Here is a 25,732-nt window from a genome sequence, read left to right on the forward strand (position 1 = left end):
CACTAAATCCTTATCTAAACCAATATTAACCAGAACCTCTTTAACCTCTTTGTTGTTGTTGTTGTTGTTGTTGTAGAACAACAGTACTATACAGGAAGATGAACCAATACATTTTCGCTGTGTAGTGATTACTGGGCAGGTTGTTGTAGGGCAGAAAAACATGATTGAGCACCTGATAATGTTGTTGTTTTCACCACAAGAGGGCAACAAAGTTCACTTTGTGACAGCTTCACAGCAGGGGAACCATTGCTCAGTGACGACGAAGAATTTACTGTGACGGACCAACATGGCCGCACTGAGGAGGCTAACAACCTGCCTCAGCCTCATCAGGTAGGATGTGTTTTACAGTTAGATAACGTCAAACTGGTATATTATTAAGTATTTAGCCTGCTTTAATTTATATACATAGGTACTAAAGTCGCAGCCTCTTAAAATAAAATACGGCCGTCGACTTTAAATGTTTTGCTTCATGGTAGTGCCAGCAACGGTAACCGGAAGTTGTTAATGTACAGGTTAAACTTGTTTTTCGTTGCCTAAAATTAGCACAAGTGACAAATAGTACAATGACAAAGGTGATGTTAAATGTACAACTAGCTTCAGTTTTGAGTTTTGGAGATGGCTAGGTAACGTTAGAGAGCCTTGAATATAAAATACATTTGCCATAGTTGCCACTGCTTCAGAACTTCATCGTAAAAGCCTAAATCTTGAAATGAAATGAAAGTGGTTCTTTGTTTTGTTCAGGAGTTCTGCTCGCGTTTTGCTCAGCAGTAAAAAATCTGCAGTCAATAAACCGTGGAAATGGACAAATATTCTGTACAGAAGTATAGCGTCTTTCACTGTCGGCGGTGGGCTGTGCGCTGTACCTTTCAGACAGGTCAGTCTCACTTACCAGAAATATACTCGTAAAAAATTACAGCAGTCGTTTATAGTAAATAGCTTACTGTATACACCTACCTTGTGTCTCTGTTGCAGGTTGAAAACCTCTCTCACGACTCTTTGATCAGACGAGCAGCCTCCCTGGCAACAGACAGTTCAAGCTCTTTTCTCTCTCAGACCACCTTGGCTCTCATAGATGCCATCACAGAGTATTCAAAAGTAAGTTTAGATCTTTTGGCAAACAGTTTTTCCATATTGTAGGACTGTCTGGTTCAGTTTCAGAAAGATTATTTGCAAGTCTAGTGTGTTTAGTGTAGGAATTGTTAGTGCATGTATCATTGCAGTATTACATAATAAGAAATGTAGAAATAGAGAAACAATGCAATGTGATGACACTGGCCTGCATCAGGCAGAATTAATATAGAATGTAAAGAATGTTATTATATATATGTAAACACAAATAATATGTATGAAGAGAAGCACTTGTGAAAGGTTGACGTTTTTGAGCTGTTGCATGGTCATATTTCCAGTTCCTCAGAATCAGATGTTCGGATTTTAGTTGCTTTGTACATACAAGTAGGTGAACAAATATAAGTATGTAAATATAAATAAAAAGCAACAATAACATGCAAGGTCTATATACAAGTCAAACTGTTTCTGTAAATTGTAAACAAGAATATGATACAGCTGAATAAATACTGAAGGACTAAAGTAATAGGTTATTTTATATATGTCAAAAAAGTATATTTGGGAGTGCAAGTTATAGAGATTTCCAGATGCAGCATGATGTAGAGACAAGCCAATGGCAGATCTCTATAAACTGTTTTGTATAGGATGCCATGAACCTTAAAAGATCATTTTACCCAAAGCACACAAAACATACCCTTTTTCCCCACTTACTTTAGTGAAAAACACGCAGACCGCTACCACTTTAATACAACAGGAGTGAATTAAATTTCATTTGAGGTACTCCAAAGCACCAAAATACATTTCTTTCCAGAAACACTGTCCTGGCTAGTGGTAGGGATAAGATGCACACCTGCCTTTGTCTAAATTGACCATAGTTGATCTTTAGTCTTTTTTTTTTTAATGTAAACTGTTTATGCCCTCCCTCTGTTTGCCAACAGGCCGTGCACATACTCATTGCTCTCCAAAAACGATATTTGGAATCACTTGAAAGACTGGATCAAGCAGAAGAGAATACAATCTGGCAGGTGATCATTGCCCAGCGTGCAGAGGTTAGTTTATGCTGTCTTCTGTGATGAAAAGCACTTCAAAACAAACCAGAGAAAAGCCTTTAGATTTTCTGTTTATTGATTGCTGCATCATAAATATGACAGCAGACTTACAAACCCTTAGAAAACAGGCTGTTGAAGAGCTGTTTCAGTCTGACATGGGTTTTGTAATTCTCTCTGTCTTGACAGGTTAGTGACAGACGAGATGAATGCAAACGTTTTGAGTCAACCTGGGTCACCGCAGTCAAGCTGTGTGAAATGGCAGCGGAGGCAGCATACATCTCAGGTGTCTAAAAGAAACTGTCAGAGTGTGGTTATGTGGCTGTGTGACTGGACACTTGGGATGTCATGGTTGAAGTGTTGAGGCAGGTTTTCTCAGGGCTGTTGTAATTATGAATAAAAGTATTAAGCTGTGAATTATCTTCTCAAAGCTTTGAACATTGTTGTCCGTGCCTGTTCCCATACAGCTGCTGTCAGCGTTACACTTTGAACCGTGTGTGGATCATTTGCTGTCACTCAGTATGGCTTTGTGTAAAACAAAATGGAGATGATGGACAGGAGTGCCTTCTTAATGACCACACCTAATGGCTGAAGTTGAGGTGGTGTTATGTCAACCTTTGAACTTTTTTGAAGTATTTGACGGAGTGTGTGTTTGCATGTGTGTGTGTGTGTGTGTCCAGGAGCTGAACATGCGTCCATCACAGTGTCGACAAACATTCATGTGGCCCAGTCGCAGGTGGAGGAGGCACAGAAAATGTCAGTGGATGCAGATAAGAAGTTGGCCGAGACTAAAGTAATGGAGGTTGAAAGGATGGCACAATATGCAGCCTCCTTACAGAATGATGAGGAAGAGGTGCCTGAGGCTTATCTAAGAGAAGACTGAGACAAATACCCAGAGGTGTCAGAAAACAGAAGAAAGTAGAAAACAAGGATTTTTGCTTTCAAAGTTAACAACAATCTTTTTTTTAAATCATCCCTACAGTGTCTTCATTCTTTTTTTGAGTCTGTAACATGTTTGGCTCTGTGATTTGTCATATCTCTTTCATGGTAGAGTGTGCTCAAATTGATGTGCCTACATCTGCACACAAACTGCAATAAAATTAGGACAACATCTCCATAATCAAGCACCTCCTTTGTAAGTATATGGTCATTTAAGACTATTTATTTGAATAATCAACTGCTTCTGCATGGTGGTTATTGTAGTGTCATTGTAATAAAGACAAGACACAGTGTAAAATCATACAAGTGTTTTATTTTGTCGTCTTTTACTAGATAAAAATATTGTGGATAAGATTCAGTATTGTCTTGCTAGGGCTTGTTTTTCTTACATCACACTGATCAGAATGACTGGACAAACATTCAACCAGTGCTAAAAATGGAGGGAAAACAATGTGTCAACTTCATATTGTTGCCAAAGGATGAGAGTTGTTTGAAACCAGCATTCGCCAGATTTGTTCTGACTTTGGTGTGAAGGGATGTTGTACATGAGAGGTGGCTGTGCCAAGTATGTCCCCTGTGGTCATCTTTGGAGATATTGTGTTTTCTAAAGTGACCAGAAGCCACTTTGTAAACACCAAGAGACACCACACAGTTGGCTGACTAACACCTTCTCAGTCAGTCTGTTGTCACTCTGCAAATGAATTAATTTCCCACTGATTCCCTCTCATGTAACTCTGAGAACATATTTAAGGCCGTGTTGCTTTACTTGTTATTTGTATCTCTCTTTTTCACTCAACAACTCTACCTTCACTGCAAATTACCCATGTCCTGACTCTCTCCTATAGACCTTTTAGGCCATTTCTCAACTCCCTCCTGTCATCACTTCATCTACAGTGTCACCTCTTTCCACACCATCACAGAAGAGAAAACGTACCAGTCTACCTCTGATCAACATTAAAAAAATACTGGCTGAGCTGTGATGTTTTTATATGGCTTTTTAAAGCTTTTTAATTTTTATTATTGGGTAGTTTTGTTTCTAGCACACAAGTTACAAAATGATACAGATTTCTGTAGCTCAGATTTAGGCGAAGGTATGGGCAGGTGGTCAAACTTGTCAATGAGATGAATGCATTTGCAGTTTCAGACAGGCAACAAGCTAAAATGTTGTTCTTCTGGGGGTGAAAAAAAAAGGTATCCTATATATCAGCCTTGCTTTGTAAACTTAAAGGTTAGGTCTTAAAACAATCAGAAACCCATATGTACACTGGGTTTTGCTTGCCCCTGTTGTTCCTGTTCATACTGACTGACTGAAGAGATTTCTTACTATGCCTCCCATCACTTACATTTGATGCTCAGTATAAAGGGATCTCTTAATGGGCAGGACAAACAATCACAATAACCTGTTTCAATATTCATAATAGACACCTATTTTAAGATCAACATGAAAAATTGAACCTATCCTTTAATTCCAGCAGATGGCGATCTAAATCCATTACAACATTTTTTATTGCTAGATGCAGTGTTTGCAATTTAATTTCTAGTCAGTTGAAACATTTATTGGAGTCACTATTTCACATTGAACTTACTTTTTTAATACAATAGATATGACCTACACTATTTTCATTGGTATTTTCATTGGTATAATTGTGATTAAATGGGAACCCCAGATTGTTAGAAAACCCTCAATGTGAATTAAGTGCATACCCTGCTGCATATACCTACATTTACATGTGGTATTTTGTCACTAAACCAGCATGTGCACATAGAGTACAGCATGGTACAGCACTTATGTCTGTCACCAGTTGTGTACATGCCTTCACACTATTTAATACTGAAGAAAGTTAAACTACACCTTTAAATAAAGATATAATCTACAAGTCTTTTTCCAAATGTATTCATTGCAGAAGCTGTATCCTTCAGTAATGTGAACATGCTCTGTGAAACAGGTATGCTGTCTTTATTGTCTTCCAAAGGTCAGTGTGTACTACCGAGGGTCATTTCAGAGGGAGGTCATTATGGAGAAGACCTATGTGGAGCCGCAAACACAAGTGTGTAGCGTCAGCACTGAGGTGACCTCTCTGTGCTCTAGATGGTCATGCCTTGGCAGGGGATGGGACCATGAGAGTACAGAGGGGGAAGGGGCAGGGGGTGGTTGAGGTGTGCAAGGACTGGCTCACCAATGTGACTAGTGAGGAATGTTGTGTTTAACAAAGGCTGTTTTCACAGACTGTAAAACCAAATGTCCCAGACAGTCTTGTGTGGATGTGCAACCACTGGTCACGGGGGAGGTGGTGCCAGTGCAGCCTTGCCTGCCTGGAAGAAAATATAATAACGCTTGAGTATTTTTGCAGCATTAAACCTTAGTGAGGTTACCACAATTACAAAGGTCATGGGCCATAAATGCTCATAAACTATTTAGTGCTACTGAGGGGGGTTTTGAGAATTTATGCAGCACAAGTTATGCCAGTGGTGTGAAAAAAGCCTCACTAAAACAATTTCTCCCAAATTGGCAATATCATTAACAAATTAAATTGGAAGAAAATACAATAAATACATGAGCCTCATCACTGCTCAGAGTTTGCTGTTCCCAGTGAAAAGTGGCTCAGGAGGGAAGATTGATTGGTGAAAAGGGCAGCACTTTCACCTGGGGATTTATAGCTCTTTGAGGATATAAATAAACCACCAGAGGGTATAAAGGCAGGGGGTATGGTGTGGTGACACATCATGGGTCATGCTTTAATCACAGTGAAGCTGGGGTGTAGCTCTGGGGAGAGTGAGTGGGTTAAATTTTGCAGGAGATGGAGGTTCCCTGGAGAGTTCACATACCCTGATGAGGACACTAATACAGGCTATGAAGATGTCACCGCAGAACGAAATGGGAACTTCAACATGAGGAAATCACACTGAGAGGAGCACTTTTGCTTATCTTCTGTGAATAAATATGATGTCCGCTTAAAACTGCTGAGGGTGCATGTTTATCATTTCAACAGTGCTATGATAATAACCCTGTGCTGCACGCAACGCTGGATTCCTGAACGTGTAAAAACTGTAATTATCTCAACAAAAAGAACAATGCGAGAGTGTTTCATTACCACTTTGTTTTAGGACAGAGTAGTCACAGTGTGCATGTGTTTAAGTTGGTGAAAATCCACTTTTTCAGAAAAACAGAAATCAGTGAAGCAGTTTAATTGCATGTGACTGCTTTGTCCTTCAGCAACTGGTATCCTGGGTTTTATATTAACTTTCACATTCACTTCCTCGTTTTCCCCCACAGTTTCAGAATACTTTTTAAACATCAGTTATACATTGTCTACAAAATATGTGCCTCAGCAATCACTGATTATCATAATGATGTTGGTTGTCTAATCATTTTAAGATCTAGATGTACTATTTCTGTAGAATCAAACCTGTTGGTACAGTGGTACAAAAATCTTAGTACTTCTCATGTGTGGCTGTTGAATTTTCTTTGACCCTCAATTTCTTCAAACAATAAATGTGCTAATACAAATGTGTATATTTCTATTTACGCGTAGGCTCTGTAAACCTGTGACTCTGCTATAGGAGTCCGAGAGCACTTACAAACATCTAAAGTGAAAACAACTTTAATATCAGCTTACAATTTGAAACCTTCATCTATAAATAGGCTGGGCCTGGTGGTTAGAGAGACATCTGTTTAACCAGTTGTAGGTCTGATCTCCACAACACTTGTGGGACTTGCAAGACAATGAATCTTTATCTGTTCAGTCACTACCATGAAGAAGATGATCAGAACTGAATTTCACTTTTATTTCATTCTTTTAAAGAGAGAGGAGAGTTTATGAATAAAGATCAATATTTTATAATCCCCATGTAAATATTATTACAGTTCTTAGTTCTATCCGGGGTCGGATTAACACTATAAGGGCCCCCATAGACCTCTCAACCTTATTTTGCCCACTTTCTGTAAATTTTGTAAGAATTTGTTAGAAATTAATAATTCCTTTGTGGTGACTTGATTAAGCACATTTGTTTTTTAAGAGTAAGTAGAACGTAAGTGCACTATAAATGATAAAGGCCATAAACCTAGATTTTAACTCAGGGCCCCTTTACAAGAAAGGGTCTCAAAGTGATGTAACAAAGCCGGTGTCAACTTAGGGCCCCTTGTCATGCCAGTTAATGTTGTGCTTCAGTGTTGCAAACAGTATTACTAAACAAATATTCATTTAATCAAATTACCTAAAACTAATTGCCACATGGTGAACCTGGAGGCTTCAGGCCCCTCCTGAGGTTTTGGGGCCTCAGAGCAGCTGCTCACTTTGCCCAGCTGGTAATCCAACGAACACGAAGTGAATGATGGTCTTGTATATTTCTTTGATATGACTTACTTGTAACTGAGTATTTTTGCAGTGTGATGCTGCTGCTTCTTCTTAAGTTAAGGAGTAACTTAATTCCACCACTGACTAATACTGTATTATTAAGTGGTGGAAAAAGTACCCAGATATTTTAAAGTAGCAATAGGTCCACCACAGTGAAAAAAATACTCTGTTACAAGTGAAAGTCCTGCATTCAAAATCTTGATAAAAACAAAAGCAGATTAGCAGCAAATTCTAGCCTACCTATGAAAAGTAAAAGTACTCATTACGCAAAATGGCTCCATTCAAAGTGTTACATTTTATATTATTATTGGAATTTTATTCCCTGTTACCTTCTAAGCAGCATCTGAATGTTGTCAAGCTAATTTTCAAAAATTTAAAATGATACTGTTAGGTAGTTTCATCTATAACATTGCATATTTTCAGTTTCAAGACCTTTATTTGTCCCCCAGGGGCGATTAGTTTGGCTGCAGTAGCAATAAAAAATTAGACAAACACTACAACAACGATTTTATATTATGTTTGACCTATAAAATCTTGATCTAAAAAGTAACTTGTAACTAATGCTGTCAGATTATTGTAGTAAAATATATACAATATTTCCACCTGAAATGTAGTGGAGTAGAAGTGACTGTAAAGTAGCATAAAATGGGAAGGAATAAAAGAAGTACAAGAACCTTAAATTTGTACTTAAGTAGCCTACAGCACATGTATTCATCCCTTTTTTTAATTACATGGAATTAATGTGGCTTTTTAGACAATGGGCAACATAAATAGTACTTTTTGTAGGTACTGTATGCAGACAGTATACTACTACTACTCCAACTACGTAACCACGTGCGTAGGTTACGTGTGTTAGTGTTTGTTGTCCTGCAGAAGTGGTACAGCCCACGCGGATCGGTCGCTATGGAGAACAGCTATCGAGTCAGCCAGAGAGAGCAGGGACGAGCGAGGAGGACGGAACCGAGAGTGCCAAAGCGCACAGACAGACGGGAATCATGGAGAAAAGATCGCCGCTCAGGAGGAGTCTGTCATCTAACGGACTGAGAGTTTTAATATCACTTCTCACCTTATACGGACTAACCGGTGAGTTAACTGTTTTTTTTTAAAAAAAGTCATTCTGCCTGTGCTACTTTTTTAAGGCCAATGAAAGAAGTTGCAGTGGAGCTGCTCGGGAGTCTCTAACGTAAGTGGCGACACAAACCCGGCTAGTCCTCGTTGTGTTGAGTGGGCTGTGTTCCGTTCAAAGCCAGCTAGCAAGCTAACGGTTCTTCTCTGTGGGCAGTTATCGTAACATTACGTCGGTAAGAAAGTAGTTACCTCCTGGCGTCAGTTCACCGTTAGCTGCACCTCTCGTTTGTCTTTCCCATTTGAGTACAACTTCGTTAACGTTACCAGTATTTATGTTAACTTATATCACATGGAGCAACTGCTAAATATGCACAAGCTAACTTAGATTTTCAGCTCAAGTGACTCCACTCGGACAGGCGATAACTTTTGGCGCAGCACAGATTTGGTGGTAATTATGCGCACATTTTCTAGCTAACGTTAACGTTACTTGCGGTGTGTCGCATCATGGCTTAGCTTGCATTACTCGGGGAGTGTGTGTGGGGGAAATATCTCTCCCACTCAGATGGCTACAAACCCATTGAGGAGCAGTGGTGATTCGTGGTGGACAAAAATAGAAGCGAAATTGGGTATTCTGGGTGTCACTCGTGGTGAGCAAAGAGGAGCTCCTTTGTGAAAAGTTTGCCAAGTGGTTGGACACAGATGAGGGGGGACAAACGTTATGTGATACAGGGGAGGAGAGGTAGGGCAGACTTCTCCGCTTTGGGCGTAAGGGGTGGCAGGGGAAATGAAGACATATTTCAAGGGAGGCACTGCAGTCGCAGAGTCTGTGGAGTATTGACCTGCAGTTGGGCTGCATGCCAGCCAGAGCACCTTCCAGTCACTATACTGTCCCCAGTTAGTACAGCTGGAGAGCTTTGCTGGTATCCCAGTCCTGAGCTGCGATTACAATACATGATAGGCTTGCATAGACAAAAGAAGAGACAAACACTGATTAAACTAAAGTAAATAATGCTCAGGAATGCACCATTTTTTTCATCAATGCAAGGGCAATAAAAGCTTTTCAGATTTGCCATGGTAGCAGTTTCTAGACAGGACCCTAAAACCTTTCCTGCAGTGCTAACTGTATTAAGTGACATACTCCTAAGTTTTTTAGGTCGACTATGGTATGTAACAACTGTCCTGGGACTACAGATGAAATTGATATGAAAGATATTGGCTAACTCTGGCGCATTTACTTGCACTGTTAAATTAATGTGCACTGACCCTGCTAAATTAATAATAAAAAATAAGTATGACAGTCACAAAAAGTATGGGCTTGGTATGGGGCTGCAACTGATGATTACTTTAATTCATTAATCTGCCAATTATTTTCTCAATTAATTGATAGTCTATTGGTGTATAAAACTACAGAAAATGTTGAAACATGTCCATCACAGTTTCTTATAGTCCAAGTCTTTAAATGTCTGGTGTTGTCTGACCAGCCGTCCAGAATCTAAAGGTATTCAGTTTTACAGTTGTTGATTTGTCGTTCATTTCAGAAGCAGGGACCTGATAGTCTCTTGACATTTTTCTTAAAAATAACATAAAATAAATATTTCATTATGAAATGTTTAACTTTCTGTTGATCAACAATTCGATCAGCGAATCTTTACAACTTCGAGGCAAATATTCATGTTTTTACATAAACATTTTTTACAATAGTTTTTGAATGACTTGTGAAAAGACATGTAATAAGCAGTACATTTTACCGTCAAAAATCAACTCAGTGTTCATTAGTGGACAAACTATTTAGTGGACATGCTGTTTCTAAGTTACCTCAAACTTATCTTCGGCATTTCTGTACTGCAGTATCTTGTTACTTATCAGTACACACATTTTTCAAATACTGATATATAAAAGTGGCCTGGCAGATTCATCGGTCAAGCTTTATGCAGTGTCTGTACAGCTGCCACCAGTGTCATCTCTGTCGTAGTCACACACACATACACACTTGCAACACATACTTTTAGTCCTCATACCATACCTTTTCTGTCTGTACCCACAAAACACTGGTTTATAAATCAACACATGGAACTGATAAACAGGGCACTTGTTCAAACAAAGCTGATTAGCCTCCACACATGTGCTGTTTGGTGGTATGTGTATGCAGGTTTTCAGTCCGACCAGCCAAATTAGCCTGTAGGACAAACTAGCCAGCGAAAGGTCAGTTTTGGTGTTGTGTTTGGAAGAGAAGTCTGTGCTTTTGAATCGCAATAACATATGGTTGGAGCCCATGTGACCTAAGCCTACTGTCGTGTGTTTAGCAGAGCACAAGTGTGCAGGGGGACTTTGTGCTGTATGCCAGTTTCCTTGACTGTGTCATTTTCAGATTCCCTGCAGTGTAGACACGGTCGTGAGGAGGGGATTCAATCAAGGCGTGGCTACTGGCTGTGAGGTCTGTAATTGAAGACCATTTTGAGGTTCCTTCTCTTTTAGGCCGCATGATTCATAATCTAAATAAATAATGTAGTAATGGAGCCACCTAAATTACAGACTCAAAACAGAAATAGATTTGAAAAAGCAGTGCACTAACTGAGCAGATTTGGTCCTTGCAGAGGTTAATGTGCTTCGCTGGTTATTAATTAACAGCAATGATGTAGCCAAGAAAGTAGGTTTTGTCATTCAAAATATAATTCAGATATGTACAGCGTTGTCACCATGTGGCATAGGACAGATCAGGTCATTACAATTCTTTTGGGACCTTTTGTTTTTGAGAAATGGTTGGAAAACTTAATGCCATTGTCAGTCTGAACACTTAGTCTTTATAAAGGCTTTTCTGGGAAATAAACCTTTTGTCACGATGATTTTTACTTGATTGACGTCATTCTTTTACTAATTTTGATTAATGGTGATTTACTTTAATCATGACTTAGTAAAATAAACTGACTTGTGATCCACTGACTAAATCTCTCCGTAGATGCCAGCATCTCTCACTGATGCCTGGTGTTACTCATCTACACTAGTTATTTGGTGTCAGAATTATATGCAAGAAAGGGCTTTAAAGTTTTAGCATTTGGATGCACATCTGTGGGTCGCAGCTGTAGCATTCATCTGATCCTTTCATTTGATCTCAAATCTCAGTTGTGAAGCAGCAGACTGAAAACTCCTAATCACATTAAATGCATGCAGTGTTTTCTTTTTGAAGGAAGGCCATCAGCAGATGAGTTGGCTGCTTTATTGTGGGACATGGAGGCTGTGTGTTGGGGGTTCAGGGAGCAGGCTGTGGTCACCAGCTTCTGTTGACTCCACCCTTTGCTTCCTCTTCTCCCCGACAGATGTGACTGACTGTCAGAGGCTTTGTATGGCAAGCTGCTCCCTGGTGGTCCAATAGTAAATTCAAAGCTGAAACCACTGGTTTTAGCTTATCCCTGGACTTGATTACTTTTAGCCCACTGCTTTCACGAAGTCCATTGAGGACTGCCTGCAATAAACTGTCTGACCTGAATCACCCTAGCTAAAGATACCATACTTTATTATAGGAGCTCTGTAGATGGCACCAATTCCCATTCATTCCATTGAAAGTTACACCAAAAAAACAAAACAACTTCTCTTTTCCTTGTTTTCTTCTGTGTCTAATTTCTACTGGCATGTCCAATAGACTTAACATAGAGATGATATCAGATGCAGTGAAAAATATATTTTCTAGTCTCTGGTAAAGTTTTACAAATATTAAACCTTCATGGTTTAAACATTCACAACAGAAAGAGTTATAATTTACCCTTATTGCAGTTTGAGGATTTTACTGTACCCATGTACTATGCATAACTGTTGCTATGCTTATGCCTGGTGGGATACGGTTGGCGATACTGTCAGTAAATCTGATGACAAGTTTGAAAAATGTTTGCTAAAAACTGTAGTGTTGTAGTTTTATTATAATGAAACTTACTATTTGTGACCCAGCTTTTAAAGATTTACATCTTCTGTAGGAATTACTAGGCTTGGGGCTGCGTGCCACAGACGGGGTAGGGCTGTTGGAAAGCATTGAGAGGTAGACTAACTCATTGTTGAATTTGATCTTTCCATGGGATTTGATGATAATGATATATTTATAGAATCACGCCAGCCTTTGCCTTTAACCCAACCGTCTGGTTTATGAGCCAGTCACATTGCTTCTTGTGGCATTATTTATTTTATTTCTTCCCAGGCCAACTTGGGGAGTTACCAGTCATTAGGACCACAGTGCATGGGTAATTAGCCATTCAAAATTGGGAGGAAAAGGGGGAACATAAAAAATACACAGAAAATGCTAATATTAGGGATGCTGTTTTCAGTGCATGTTAGCTAGTATGTCTTGCCTACTGAATAAATCTTGGATAGACAGGAATTGACTGTTTCAATCACTGAGTCATAGGAAACTGCACTGTAAAATGGCTTCCAGATATTTCCATGGTTAATTACCAACTGTGAATGAACAGAGGGAAACCTTTTTAAACCCTTTTTTGCCTGCTGTTTTCAGGAGTCTGGGGTTTTCCCTGAAGAAATATCACAGTATGTGACTGAGGTTAGGGTCACTTGGATACACTGTGGCTTCACAGTCCATATTAAAGAGGTATACATGCAGGATGTGCACAGTCAGCTGTTGAATCCCCCAGGAGGGGAGCGTCAGGGTTATGGGAAACAGGTGTGGCTGCTTTTCAGCACTCTTATTTGTTTCACTCAGTCAGCTGTCAGGTGGCTATGATGTTTGGGATGAGCACACAGTCAGTTGTATGCACAGTCACACCCCCTACCACCCAAGTGGGAGATTATTAACACCCACCAGTCAAGTACTGGGATGTGCTGATTGTAGCGAGTAAGCTATCTGTAGTTTTGACTTATTTGATTGTACAAAAGGAATGGTGACACTGTAGACAAGACGCTGTAGTTAATAGATGGAGTCTTTTGTTTTCCGCCACTGTTTTTCCACACCTGTAGCTTGGATCCCTCAGTATTACACTTTTTTGAGTTTTTAGCACTCTACTGCCATGTTTATCTAAACTTGTGATATTTGTGGAAAATAAGGAAAATAGACATTTGGCACAAGATGTCTGGAAAATTGCAAGTCAACCACAATTCTGACTTTTCTTAAGGTTGATCTGTCTTCACCATCTGTGTCAGTTATATCTCAACAAATATTGATAATCTATGACACACACCTGAATTTAGCTGTGAAAACACAAAGTACTGGATGTACTATCACAGAGTCACAGGTTCAAAACTGTAAGTGAGCAGGAAATGTTCACTGCATGCATTATTTACAATTATGGATTTGTGCATGAGTGACAGTCCAAAATTGTTTCTTGTAGCACTTGAGGGTATAGTTTTAACATTCCTGCATTTCAGTCGGGAACGCTCACTTCATTTGAAGCAGAATGCCGCAGACAAAATGAAAAAGGTTTGACACCATTGAATTACAGTAGGTTTTTAGTATTTTAGCGGAAATTTTTTCCAGGTTTTCTAGGTTTCAGCACCCACCCTCTGCCCTCAGTGTGTGTGAAACTGAAGGAAAGAAAGGGCTGTCCCCTACCTCGCAGCTCTTTGATTTGGCTGGCTGAGCAGCCCTTGTCCTGGATGCGGATATGTTGCAGTAATGGTTTGAATAGGATTTTGCACAACTATGTCCCTGCTGGTATTCTGCCAAATTGTTCAGTATTCCCCTGCCATCCCTGCTACACCACCCATGTCCATATTACCCCTTATGCTTAAGTTTCTGTTTTAGTTGTTTATACTCTTTGACTTTCGATAAACTGCAAAGCTAAATATACATTTCCCCTCTTTGATTAAAGCTGTTGCAAATAAGTTTAATAATAAGATGTTGTTACCGTTTAATATTGATGAAGGAAAGTAGAACACATACTGGTTTTTTTTTCAGTAGCTAAGCTGCTCTGTCACACAGGGGAAGAGTCATAGATTACTGCTCACATGTGATGACAAACATCATTGTGGTTGCTATTTTTTGCCTTTACTTGGATTGCAAAAAAGGATCATAACAAAACATGGCCAGTTCTATTTAGAGCTTAAAAACAATGTTAGAATATCAGACATTGCATGGATTGTGTTACAGTTTAAAGAAGAGACATCACAGTTTAAAGGTTTACCTACTCTACAACCCAGAGCTGTTAGACCGGCAATAAATAGGGGTACTCAAAATATTTGCCTTTTACATCCAAGTCAGTTTTATATTATGGAAACACTATTTCAAACCAGACATGTAAGCTGAGTCCTGAGAAAAATACACTTGGATGTTGTCTTACTGACCTTCTTTTCGCCTTTTTGCAAATTGAATCTTCATGGACTTTACAGTTATAGGAGGGGTGTGTATTTCATTGCAAGGAGGGGTGTTTTCAATATTCCCCTTTTGATTGAAGTCTAGACATAGTTTTGCAGGATGTGGGGCAATATAATGTCATCATAGACAAAGCAGTTGTCTAAATGTTTTTCATTTGCATGTTGCCAAATTCGTCTTATTTTTTTTATTTTTTTTATTTTTTTAAGATCTTCCTAGATGTGCTTTTGTCAGCTGTGATTGTTTTTTCATCACAGATTTTCCCAAGTGACCAAGGTACCAAAATCTCCTTGTTCTCACTGTGTCAAAGTGGGTGGTAAGTGTGAATCAAGAGTACCGCTTTAATCTGTTGCAGAAACAGGGTGAGAGTATGTGCCGGGAAAAGTGGGTGTGCCGGGAAAATGAACTCCCTCTGACCAGGATAATGCTGCTGAAATGCCACACTGACCAAACTACTTACTGTTTTTTATTGACCACTGGATACACACAGTACAGAGGCAGATTTTTGTTGGACTGCTTCACTTCCTTCCCTGTTGTGAAGTGGTGATTGCTGACATGTGTTAGTGATGCTAATTACAAAAGAATGTTTGAAGCAGCTTCCTCAGTGCATTTATATTCTGTTCATTTTAGAGACTATTGATGGAGCGAGCTGCATCCAAAGTTTGGAATTTCAAATTAAAAGAAATAGACAAACCTTAATAAGTAAAATAGCATACTGAACACTGACTGGTGGGGAAAAAAAATTAGCTAACTATTAGCACTCTGTAGTGTAACTGATATGGCACAAATTTTACATTTCCTATTTGAGCAACATATTCACTGAGTCATTGATTTATAGATTAAATAACAAATACTAACAAATAATGATTCACTCTGCTTCCTCTTTCTTTTGTTGCTATTCAATGAATGGCCAAATAAAATTTATATATTAAATGGCAAATAATCCCATTCATCTCCCAGGTCCCATTAGATGAGAGTCAGTTCTTCTAGCACTTAGCAAAATTTTAACTTAAGATTGTTTGCTTTTAGTCTGTCATGTATATTACTGGATGAAACAGTATAATTATATATAAAAATAGCAGTGTATTGTTCACCGCCCACCAATATTCTTAGCTCTATCTCTGTTGCACCAAAACATGTTACAAATCTCTGCACATTCCCGGTTAATACTAGTCCAGTGTGTGTAGCCTATATGTGGCAGTCACTGACATCATGCTTTGAAAAAAAACCAACTACTTGTTGCTGCTGGTTGTTGGCAGAAATAGGCGTCATACAAGAAATCTAAAATTGGACAATCATGGGAATCATTTGGAAAAAAAACAGTCTAATTCCCTCTGGGCTCTCTGTGGCATGTGGGAAACTATGTTTCCATTATGTTAGATCGACCTAATGAAAGTACAGTAGCCCATTTAGACCCAGTCAAGGGCAGCAGAGTCTGTGATTAGTACCCATTCTCTCTTCTCTGCAAAGCTCCACCCACCACCACCACCTAACAAGGCCTGATCTATTTCTGGTCTAATAAATTCAAATTGAACTGGGTTTTTCACAAGATATTTTATCAGGACATTTTTTTTCAAAGGACAGTGACGTGTAAATGGTATGTAAACAACATCTGTCTAAAACCATAAAAACATCACTCTTGATGATGGCCTCTCATTCAAGCTGTCCGTATGCATGTCTGTTTGGTTCACTGCTGGGTTTACACATGAGCATTGTTAAGGAGACTACTTTCAGGTAAAAGATAGTTCTGTTTGGAACCACAGTTGTGTGGGAAATGTTGGTGTTTTTTTTTGGTTTGATGGTAGATTGCAGTGGACGTTGTGGAATTACTAAAATTAAATTTAAACAGATACTGCAGTCCAAAACAAATTTCCTTTCGAGGACAATAAAGTATACTACTACTATACTACTACTACTACTACTAGGCCAACCATAAAACAATATTTATTTTAAAGGTATAGATGCTTAAGTTGTCTTTGCATGGTGTCTGGCTAATTGTTTTATATAGTAAATGTCTGAAGATTCATTCATGGCTGTCAACGTCTGAGACAAGATAAAGGTTTTTTTTAGATCACCCAGCTATCTAAAAAAGGACAGGAGCAGGAAGGATGCCCTTGATGAACAATCAGCTTCTGACACGAACATTTCTACCCCAGTGCAATTTTCAACACTACTGTGGAGTGAGACTCTGAGTGCAGCGCAGTCTCTATTAGCATCAACATGTCATGGGTGTACACTTACGTTCTAATTGAGAAAGACTCCCATTGTAGCATCTCTCCTTCAAAAGAAAACCAAAATCCAAAATTAAGTTAATTTTTCACTTTTTTACCTTGCTGTCTGTGACCATGTGTGATTTTTACAATTGTCTTTTCTGTTCCAAAGTTATAAGTTTTCTACCTGCATGGAAAAAAACTGCATTGTTGCCCTTAACTGGGTCCATAGCACTGTGTGCACATACTGAAATTTCTCAAACCCCCACAACAAACAATAACAAATCCCACACAGTAAGGCAGGATGCTGTAGGAGTGTTTGTGTTGCTTTGCAGTGGCACGCATTGTCCTTCACAAGTAGTTGACTCTGATGAGAGGTTGTAACCTATCCTGACACTTAGTATGTCAACATCATTGATATTTTTCTTTTAAGCATGGATCTTTAATCAAATGTGACCTGAATGAGAAGGGCACAGAAGTCCACAATGCTATGGGGGAGCAATGAGAAAAAGGTTTTGAAGAGGACAGTGACATGTGAAAGAGGCCTGCCTGCCCCTTTTTAAAGGCCTGTCAGCCTGTGTTTGTCTCCGTCATGAATTAGCCCACTGAAAAAGCCTCACACCCTCACAGGATACAATGCTAGGAAGGAAGGGGGTAGATTACACTGGTGTACACACTAATGTTTTCTTCACACTGCACAAATATTTCTTACGATAAAGACATGCTATAAAACAGGCAATTCACCACTTGACCTATCCTGTCTCTAGCTGATTGAGACAGAGTTATAGGCCTCACAAAAATAAAGCAAAAGCCTGGGAGCCTGTGTTAGGCGTATAGGCATTGTCTGAATTTTTGCCCCCCTGGTCTGCTATTCAGAGAGTAACAATACCAAACAAATGGCTCCACACTGCCTATTGACTTCTTTGAGTTTGCCTTGTTTAAAGGCACTGATGGCTCCCAGAAAATGCAGGCTCCAGTGGAAGATTTATTGATAAAATCTCAAGTACTATTGCAACTTGCTGTTGAGTTATTACTGATGAAATATTTTAAGACTATATCTAATAGTCATATATTAATCCATATTCATAGATTCAGTTGGGTAATGTTTTGTGTGAGGTTGGCAGCATTTGCCAATATAGTTTTCAAATGCATGTTAATGAACATTTCTTGAATATGACCTTTAGAGTCAGACGGAAGTTTAATAGTCAGCTAATGTTGCCATTGGCCTATACCAGATTAAGACACGTCAGTGCTTGGAAGGAGTATGAATTACTGTGCTCATTAAACAGTGATGAAACACTGCCCTTCAGCCTGGGTCCACCTCCTACACACACTTGAAAATTACTGAAGCAGGTAAGAGGGTGAGGACTAAGCTAGGTCTGGTGCACTCAGGCTATTTGCTAATACCTTGGAGAGGAGAATGACAGGGCTAGCCAAACCCACTTTCCACCAGTTTGTGGCCTAAACCTTTTGTGTGGCACATTAAACATTTTTTCCTACTTTGGTTAGACCTCCTTAAAATCTTTGGTGTGACGCCATCAGACATGGCAGAATCAGCTTTGTATCAGTGGTTAAATTTCCAAATCAGGAGAAGGCATCTAACTCCAGTTTTAATTCCCCAAAACAGTTATTTGAGTTTTTATCTTAATTGCTGACATTTATACTTCAAAATTAACAGTTAAAAATGTTTTGGTTTTTTGTATTTAATTACTCTTTACAGGATAATTTTGCTTCATTACTACCTGGATCTTATTTTCATTGGTTTTGCTATTGTTTTCATCCTCAAAGTAACTGCGGAGATCTGGGAACACATGAACTTCACTAAAAAGTTGTTCAACAGGGTAACAAACACCAGGTGTCAGACCATCATACGTTTGCCAAACTTAGGTGGCAGATAACACAAAGGTGAGCAGTAAAATTATGACCCGAACTGTCCTTTGTAAACATCACAGTTCACATTCTAGTTGAAAGGTGACCTGTCATATTTACTGTAGTTGAACATGTTTTGCAATGAGTTTATTACTGACATTATGGGCGTTCTTTAGTTTTACCTCCAAATAAAGTTGTAGAGAATATGACTTATTACTTTCTCAATAACCCCAATGACTGAAATGTGGCTGCTGAAATGAACTGTCAGCTAACACATCTCATGACTATAAATGCATGAGCATACAAGAGCATTCACATTGCATAAATGCAATGTGAATGCTCTTGTAACTTGTAACTAGTTTTGATCTGGTTCAATAGAATTGGTTTTATCTGAAACATTCTTTCAGACTGTATATTAGCCATGTACTAAGAGTTTGTAAAAATTATTGACCCATCCTAGTTACAATTTTATGTCCTCACATACTGTAGTTCACACTGTTGCTCAAGTCTTCTGTCCATCTCACCCCTGTACTTCCTCTCAATAACTGTCCTACTTCTTTCTTTCCTTATTCATCCTCTCCCCACTGTATTCATGTCTGAATGCTGAGCACTCAGAGTTTCCTCTTGCTTTAGTCCTAAACCACACTCCCTTCTGCACAGATTTCATGTCTGCATTCTTCTCCTGTGAGGTCTTCAGATCAGTCCCTCATGAGTGCTGTTTGACATGATAATCTATGCATGGAGTTTGTCTACATGAACATGACATATTGTCTATTTTGTTGCTGCTTGTGAATGTTTCTGGCCATGGATCCCCCTTGTCTCACATTTTAGACATGCACTGCAGGCTTCATTGCGAGGATCTAGCCAGGAGACAGCCTCCTCTGGGGAGGTCAGGGCTGAAGCTAGGTCAGATCCGAGTAGGTGGGGATCTTGGCTCATCGTGTGGTCGACGTGGATTGTTTGAGCCGGTTGCCAGGCAAAGAGGAAGGTTTTGATTTACCATTGCGTCTTTCTAGCAGCTTGTCGCAATTAGCGACGTCAGGAGGGAAAGAAACAAATATGAAGCATCTCTTCAAAGGGCAAACATATCCTTCCCATGAGTTCATTCTTTCCTTGGGTTTCTCAAGGAAAGAGGGGCAAAAGTGCAGCCTACTTCTCTTCAGTCAAATTAGGTTATTCCTGTTCTCTGCTGCAGGGTGTCAAAACCCGGAGTTGACTAAATGTGTTGCAAAGTTTTAAAACTGACACAGGATAAAGATGGCCATTAAAATATAGTTTTAATGTTTATCCTATTAAAACTCTCAACCACATTTGTTTACTGGATAAACTGGATTACTGGTAATGAAACTATGCAGAAGTCCGCCTATTTCCTTGATGAACAGCATGACAGCTTTGTGTAACGCACTGCTTACATTTCATTTGCCTGCAGTATTTTAGGTAATATTTCGCGGTGATCTAGTTTGTGAGCCCTGGCTGTGTTCTTCATGGTCTCAGCTAGCAGTGCCAAGTTTCCCCACTCTCCTCCTGGCTGTAGGTATCCCATGCAGAGGCCATCTGTCTCTCCTCCCCTAATGGTAAGGGTGGAGTCCTCTTTAAGCACTTCCCCCCTTTCTCTCCCTCTTTTCCTACTTACTCCCAAATGCTTACTGTAAAACAAACAGAACATAGCATGGATGGAGTCTAGTTTCTTTGTATGCTTTGACAGGCCTGAAAGCTGACACACTGAGATAGACAAACTACGGACGGTAGCAGTTGGAGTGTCGTGTCAGGTAGCTGCAGTATGTAGAGCATGTTAGTATGAAGCCTGGTCTGAGACACGCGTCTGCACTGGTCTGCACGCATCAACGCAATGTCATGCATGCCAAGCATGTTAGTTTACTACTCAGACAACAAGTACTGCAGGAGGATTTTTATCGGTCTGCCATTTATATATTTGTACGCGTTACAGATATATTTGCAAACATTTATCTCACTCTCAAGCTTTATGGCAGTTTAATTTTGTTATTTCGTTGAATAAAACAACTGTGTTGCACTATTAAGGTCGCAACAAACAGCTGTGGTGTCAGCTCAGATGACTGTGGAGTGGAGAATGCAAAACCCACGTGGCTCTGACCCTGATATTCCCCCACACCAGTGCACCCAAAGGATTGGGCAAACACAGGGTAATGCATGCATTGCACAGCACATTATAGCAGTGTGTGCTTTTTTTAGTCTAGGTCATGATTCAAAGGTGGGGAAAAGTGATCATGGAAAAATGGAAAAATAATCCAAAGTGACTTTCCCAAAGGTCTTTGAATAACTAATAAGGCAGGTTGACTTAAGGTTAAGCTTTTAGGTTAATAGGTTAAAAGCCTAAATACAGTGCAAACCTGTTCTAGATTAGTTTACACAGTATGGTAAGAAACACAAGTAATTTGAAAATGTGGGTCAGCTCAGGAAAAAACAAACAGGAAAGCCCAAGTATGCAACATACATTTCGGACTCAGCAGCCAAAATGCCTGACTCTTGCACACATGGTCACACTCCTATTCCTTATTTTGGAGGAACAGTCTGTGCGTGCGTGCGTGCGTGTGTGCGTGCGTAATCACTGAAATTACAGGGGACGTAATGGAGCACAGGGAGCCTCAGCCTCCTTTGGCTTTATTCCTCACAAACCAAGATAGCATTGCTGTGGCTTACCACTCACATTCATGCCAAAGACTCAAAATACCAGCCAGTGGACCGCTTTTATAAGCTTTTTTACTCCATACACATCCGAAATATAGCTTACTCCGACTGCAACTGTGTCGTGAAAACTGAGACTCACTGTTTGAATATTTTGAATAAAATCAATGTTTTACATTTTTATCTATAAAACAAACATTTTTGCAAGGTTTAGTGTTGATCTTCTCTATAATTTACTTTTGAATTTATATAGCCTATTTAAAATGTGTGCATGTTGCTATCAATGAGTCATTTGTGTGATTATGGTCACAAAAAAACAACTGAGCCTAGGATATATTTCCCCCCATTCTGGGCTATAACCAGCTGTAATTTAGGATTTATTTCCGGTTAGCTTAATAAGGTTCTGCATTCATTCCCATTGTTTGTTTGTTTGTTTGTTTTTGCTACAAGCCAGTAGCACATCTGTCAAATGTGCAGCTGTCCATCACAAACAGCGAATCACACTCTTCAGTGTTGATTACTTTTTTCTTATCAGTCACGACGTGTCCTATCACGTCATTTGCCTTTCAGTAACAGTTCCACCTCCAAGCAAAGAAAGTTCTCGCAGTTGCTGTTCTTCGTTCTTAGTATTTTCTGCAACTAAGCGACCAACCACAGAGTAGACAATCGGAGAACTGGAAATTATTTCTGAAGCGCTGCTATAGCACTCGTGTGTATGGAGATCATTTTCGTTTTAAAACTCTGTTTTAAAATGATAACGTATTAGTGTGGCCATAGCCTCAGGCATTTGTTATCACATGCTCATCTTGTCTTGACTTGCTTTTAGGAATTACAGGCCCTCAAATGGCCATTAGTGTTCAAAACCAAGTTTACGTGTTGCATTAGTTTAAAGTAACTTATCTCAAAAAGAAACCTGTGGTGGGCTTCAAGTCTAATTAAGTGCCTCGTAAAAAGAGGGAATAAACACGTAAAATTGCTTGTTTCATCTCCTTCCAGAGATTTTTTTCTTTTCTCTCCTGCTGAAAAGGTGCTCTGATGATTAGCAAGAGGGACAGACAACAGTGTCCTGCGGTGAAAGTATGTTTGCAATAAGTTAAAGATATTATACTGTTGGCCTGTCGTGGTTTTACTTGATGTGAAGTGCACTTTTAACATCAGAAGACACTGGTCGGCAAAACCACACATGCAAAAAGTCATGACTATTTATTTGTAATGTAATCTCACACGCAAGTGGTTGTGAGTTGTCTCAGTTCAGTGTGAACAGTGGTGAGGAACTCCAGAAAAGCAGCAATTTTCTCCACATTACCTCACAGCTACTGTACTTTGAAATCTTGTCTGGTGATAGCTCGTCTTCTTCTGTGGTGTTCTGTCACTGTCAACAAGGAGAAACTTTGAATTGACATGCAATCCTACCACCGCTAGACACCAGTCACAGTGTCATGAGCAATGTATTTTCACAATATAAAGGTGGGATATGCAATTCTGAAGAAATCCAATACTGTGACAAATATCATGACAGAGAGCGAATGACGACACTGCTAAGTTGTCGCTTACCAAACTGTCACTACTGTTGCTGCTGCGAGGCTAACATGCAGAGAAGACGTGACGTTTTTACAGACCCTGCACTGCAGCTCCAGACAGCGATACGCATAACTCTCCAGCTACTATAGCTAACATCACAACAACAGCAGATAGTGTTTTTTCCCATTTACAGAGCCTGGGCTGTGTACATACACAGAATGCTAGCAGACCATTAGGTGATATTCACTGAATTAGACAAAAAGACGTGTACTGAATTAGAATCGCATACCCCACAACGATGTGTAGCGGTTGTTAATCTGAATCTCATCTCCTTTTCTCTCAGCAGGTGTGAGCAGTAACCAAGTGGTTGTTCCTGAGAAAGTGAATGCAGTGCTTGGGAAGAACATCACACTGGGCTGCAGAATAGAGGTGGGCTCCAACCTCAGTCTCACACAGAGCTCCTGGGAACGGCGTCTTCCTAAAGGCACCATCACCTTGGCAGTGTTTAACCCTGAGTTTGGAACCTCCATCTCTCCGAATTACACCAAGCGCATCTCGTTTGTTTCCCCTTCTGCACGAGATGCTACCATCACCATTGAAGGAGCTGGCTTTGCAGATATTGGGTTCTACATCTGCAAAGTGGCAACATTTCCTCTGGGCAATACACAAGCCTCAACCTATGTTAATGTGTTAGGTAAAGTAGAGCTGTGCAACTTCCGTTTTCATTGCATTGAGTGCTTCTTCATGCTTTTCTTAAATCTCACTTTTCAAAGCCAACATTCTTGGCCATGACAAGCAAAGCTTAGGTGACCACTTAGGTGAAGTGTTTGCCCTGATGGACTAAACTACCCCTGAAGCTAACATTAAGCTTTTTAAATTACTACTAGAGACCTGTACTACAAAGCGAGGTAACTGCCTTATTCACGTACTTTCATGAGTAACTTTGTGAGTTGGGGTGTAACTTGTGGGGAAAAATCGACAAAACTGAAAGTGGTAAATTTACAAGAAAAAAAATAGAAATTCTCTAAGTTTAAAATCACAAATTTATGAGAAAAAAAATCCTATTAAAATCCTTATTGCTAAATCTGATTGCAAAGTAAAATTTGATTATCTGCTGCAGGTATTATACACTGCAAGCAGCGGCGTCTGTAGTGTGATATTGCAGCATTGCCAATTGAAGTTGTGTGGTTCCTTGATTATTTTTCAGTGTTTCTCTCATGAATGTTTTTTAATTGTAAATTTGTAATTTTCTTTTCTTGTAATTCTTAGTTTTTTCTCAGATTATTTCCCCTCTCCCATAGCTCTGTATTTTTTTAAACCTACAATGGCCTTAATACACAGTTGTACCTTTTACATCTCAATCATATCACAAATAAACTCGGATGTTGTTAGATTTGGGCCGTTAACATGTCTTTACGCTCCTCATATCCTGACATTATCATCGTGCATTCTTCTGGATAAAAACAAAAAAGGAGCATGAGCCATTATGAAAAACCTTTTCTGTGCACATGCAGAAACTCCCAATTAAGTTGACTCCGAAGTAACTACCCAACATCTTATTCGTCATATCGTTTTTGTCAGTTTGTCAACCCTGATTTTCCTTGATGACCCTGAGTAAAATCTGAGTAGGTCAAACTCCCTTCGTAGGACAGACCTCTGGACAAAGGCCATGTAAACTTAAATCCCTGTAGGAATCTGCAGCTGTGTAGAAGTTGCTGTGGTGTGGTCCCAACTGTCAAATTAATTCCACTGAATCTCCGTAAGATCCTGTACATACGCCACATACCGTGCACATATTAAAACAAGTATGGAATATGTACTCTTTCCTAATGTAGCAAACATGTAAACAGAGTGCAAGAAAATTCCAACTTGATGCAACTAATTGCATGCAACAACAAGTTAATTGCAGGGTGTGATACAGAGTGACTCTCATGACATTCAGTTGCATTTAACCAAGCTGCATGAAAAAGGTTCATGTGTAGCACTTGTTTTACAACTACAATGTGCAGTTTTCCCTTGAGGCAGTGAGGATTGTTGTTGGTTCTGCCTTTTTTACCCTTTGTTACTAATTATGAAATCAAACCTCAGACTGAGTAATTGGCATTTGTAAAGCTCTCGCATGCATCGAAGAAGCAGACGACACACTTGGCAATGGGCAGTGTAACAAACATATAAGCACATTTAGCTTCACCATAATTTTCTTTTTCTTTTCTTTTACTGATTTCTTCTGTTCTATCTGTATGTTGTGGCTAATTGTGTTTCTTTGACCACCCCAACACAAAACACATGGCCACAGTGTATAATAAATACCAAAGAAATCAATAAGAAATGTACAACTCCACTTTTACCCCACTATACCATAGTCTATGCATTTATTGCTATTTGTATGAATTTATAAAACTTAATCATACGTTTTTAATGGGGATTCTCATCTCATCTTTTTTTGTTTCCCAAACTATTGTGTCCATACAGTGTACTTGAGTGTACATATATATTCCACATTGTATCAACACATAAACATCCTCTCACAGGAGCATGAACATTGAACTTTCTTTGTGGTCAGCCTATCGTTCAAGCCCTAAATGTGTGGTTGGATTGCACTCAGACAGAGCTGAGAGTAGAAGATTGCACTGTAGGCAGTGGTGTCTTGTCTCCCTCCAGAGACTCAAGGAGACTCTGATGACTAATGAG

At 39.4% G+C, this 25,732-nt stretch overlaps 2 protein-coding genes across 3 annotated transcripts in view; both read left to right on the forward strand.

The window, feature by feature from the left end:
* Positions 1 to 210: 210 nt before the first annotated feature.
* LOC123986448 (diablo homolog, mitochondrial-like) lies at positions 211 to 3,351 on the forward strand. Its single transcript, XM_046074700.1, has 6 exons — positions 211 to 330; positions 742 to 874; positions 973 to 1,095; positions 2,004 to 2,114; positions 2,301 to 2,397; positions 2,792 to 3,351. Exons 1-6 carry the CDS (start codon positions 287 to 289, stop codon positions 2,992 to 2,994), a joined length of 711 nt encoding a protein of 236 aa, XP_045930656.1. The 5' UTR covers positions 211 to 286; the 3' UTR covers positions 2,995 to 3,351.
* A 4,947-nt stretch (positions 3,352 to 8,298) lies between these two features.
* The window catches only part of nectin3a (nectin cell adhesion molecule 3a), a 31,869-nt gene continuing 14,435 nt past the window's right edge, over positions 8,299 to 25,732 (forward strand). The window contains exons 1-2 of one of the 2 annotated variants that reach the window (XM_046073348.1): positions 8,299 to 8,488; positions 23,388 to 23,735. In XM_046073348.1, the coding sequence (XP_045929304.1) occupies positions 8,401 to 8,488; positions 23,388 to 23,735 (436 nt within the window). In that variant the 5' untranslated portion in view covers positions 8,299 to 8,400. Of the gene's footprint in view, positions 8,489 to 23,384; positions 23,736 to 25,732 lie in introns of both variants that reach the window. The other variant, XM_046073347.1, reaches the window with a different exon arrangement.

This window comes from Micropterus dolomieu, linkage group LG17, assembly GCF_021292245.1.
Source record: "Micropterus dolomieu isolate WLL.071019.BEF.003 ecotype Adirondacks linkage group LG17, ASM2129224v1, whole genome shotgun sequence".
In the NCBI taxonomy this organism is placed as follows: domain Eukaryota; kingdom Metazoa; phylum Chordata; class Actinopteri; order Centrarchiformes; family Centrarchidae; genus Micropterus; species Micropterus dolomieu.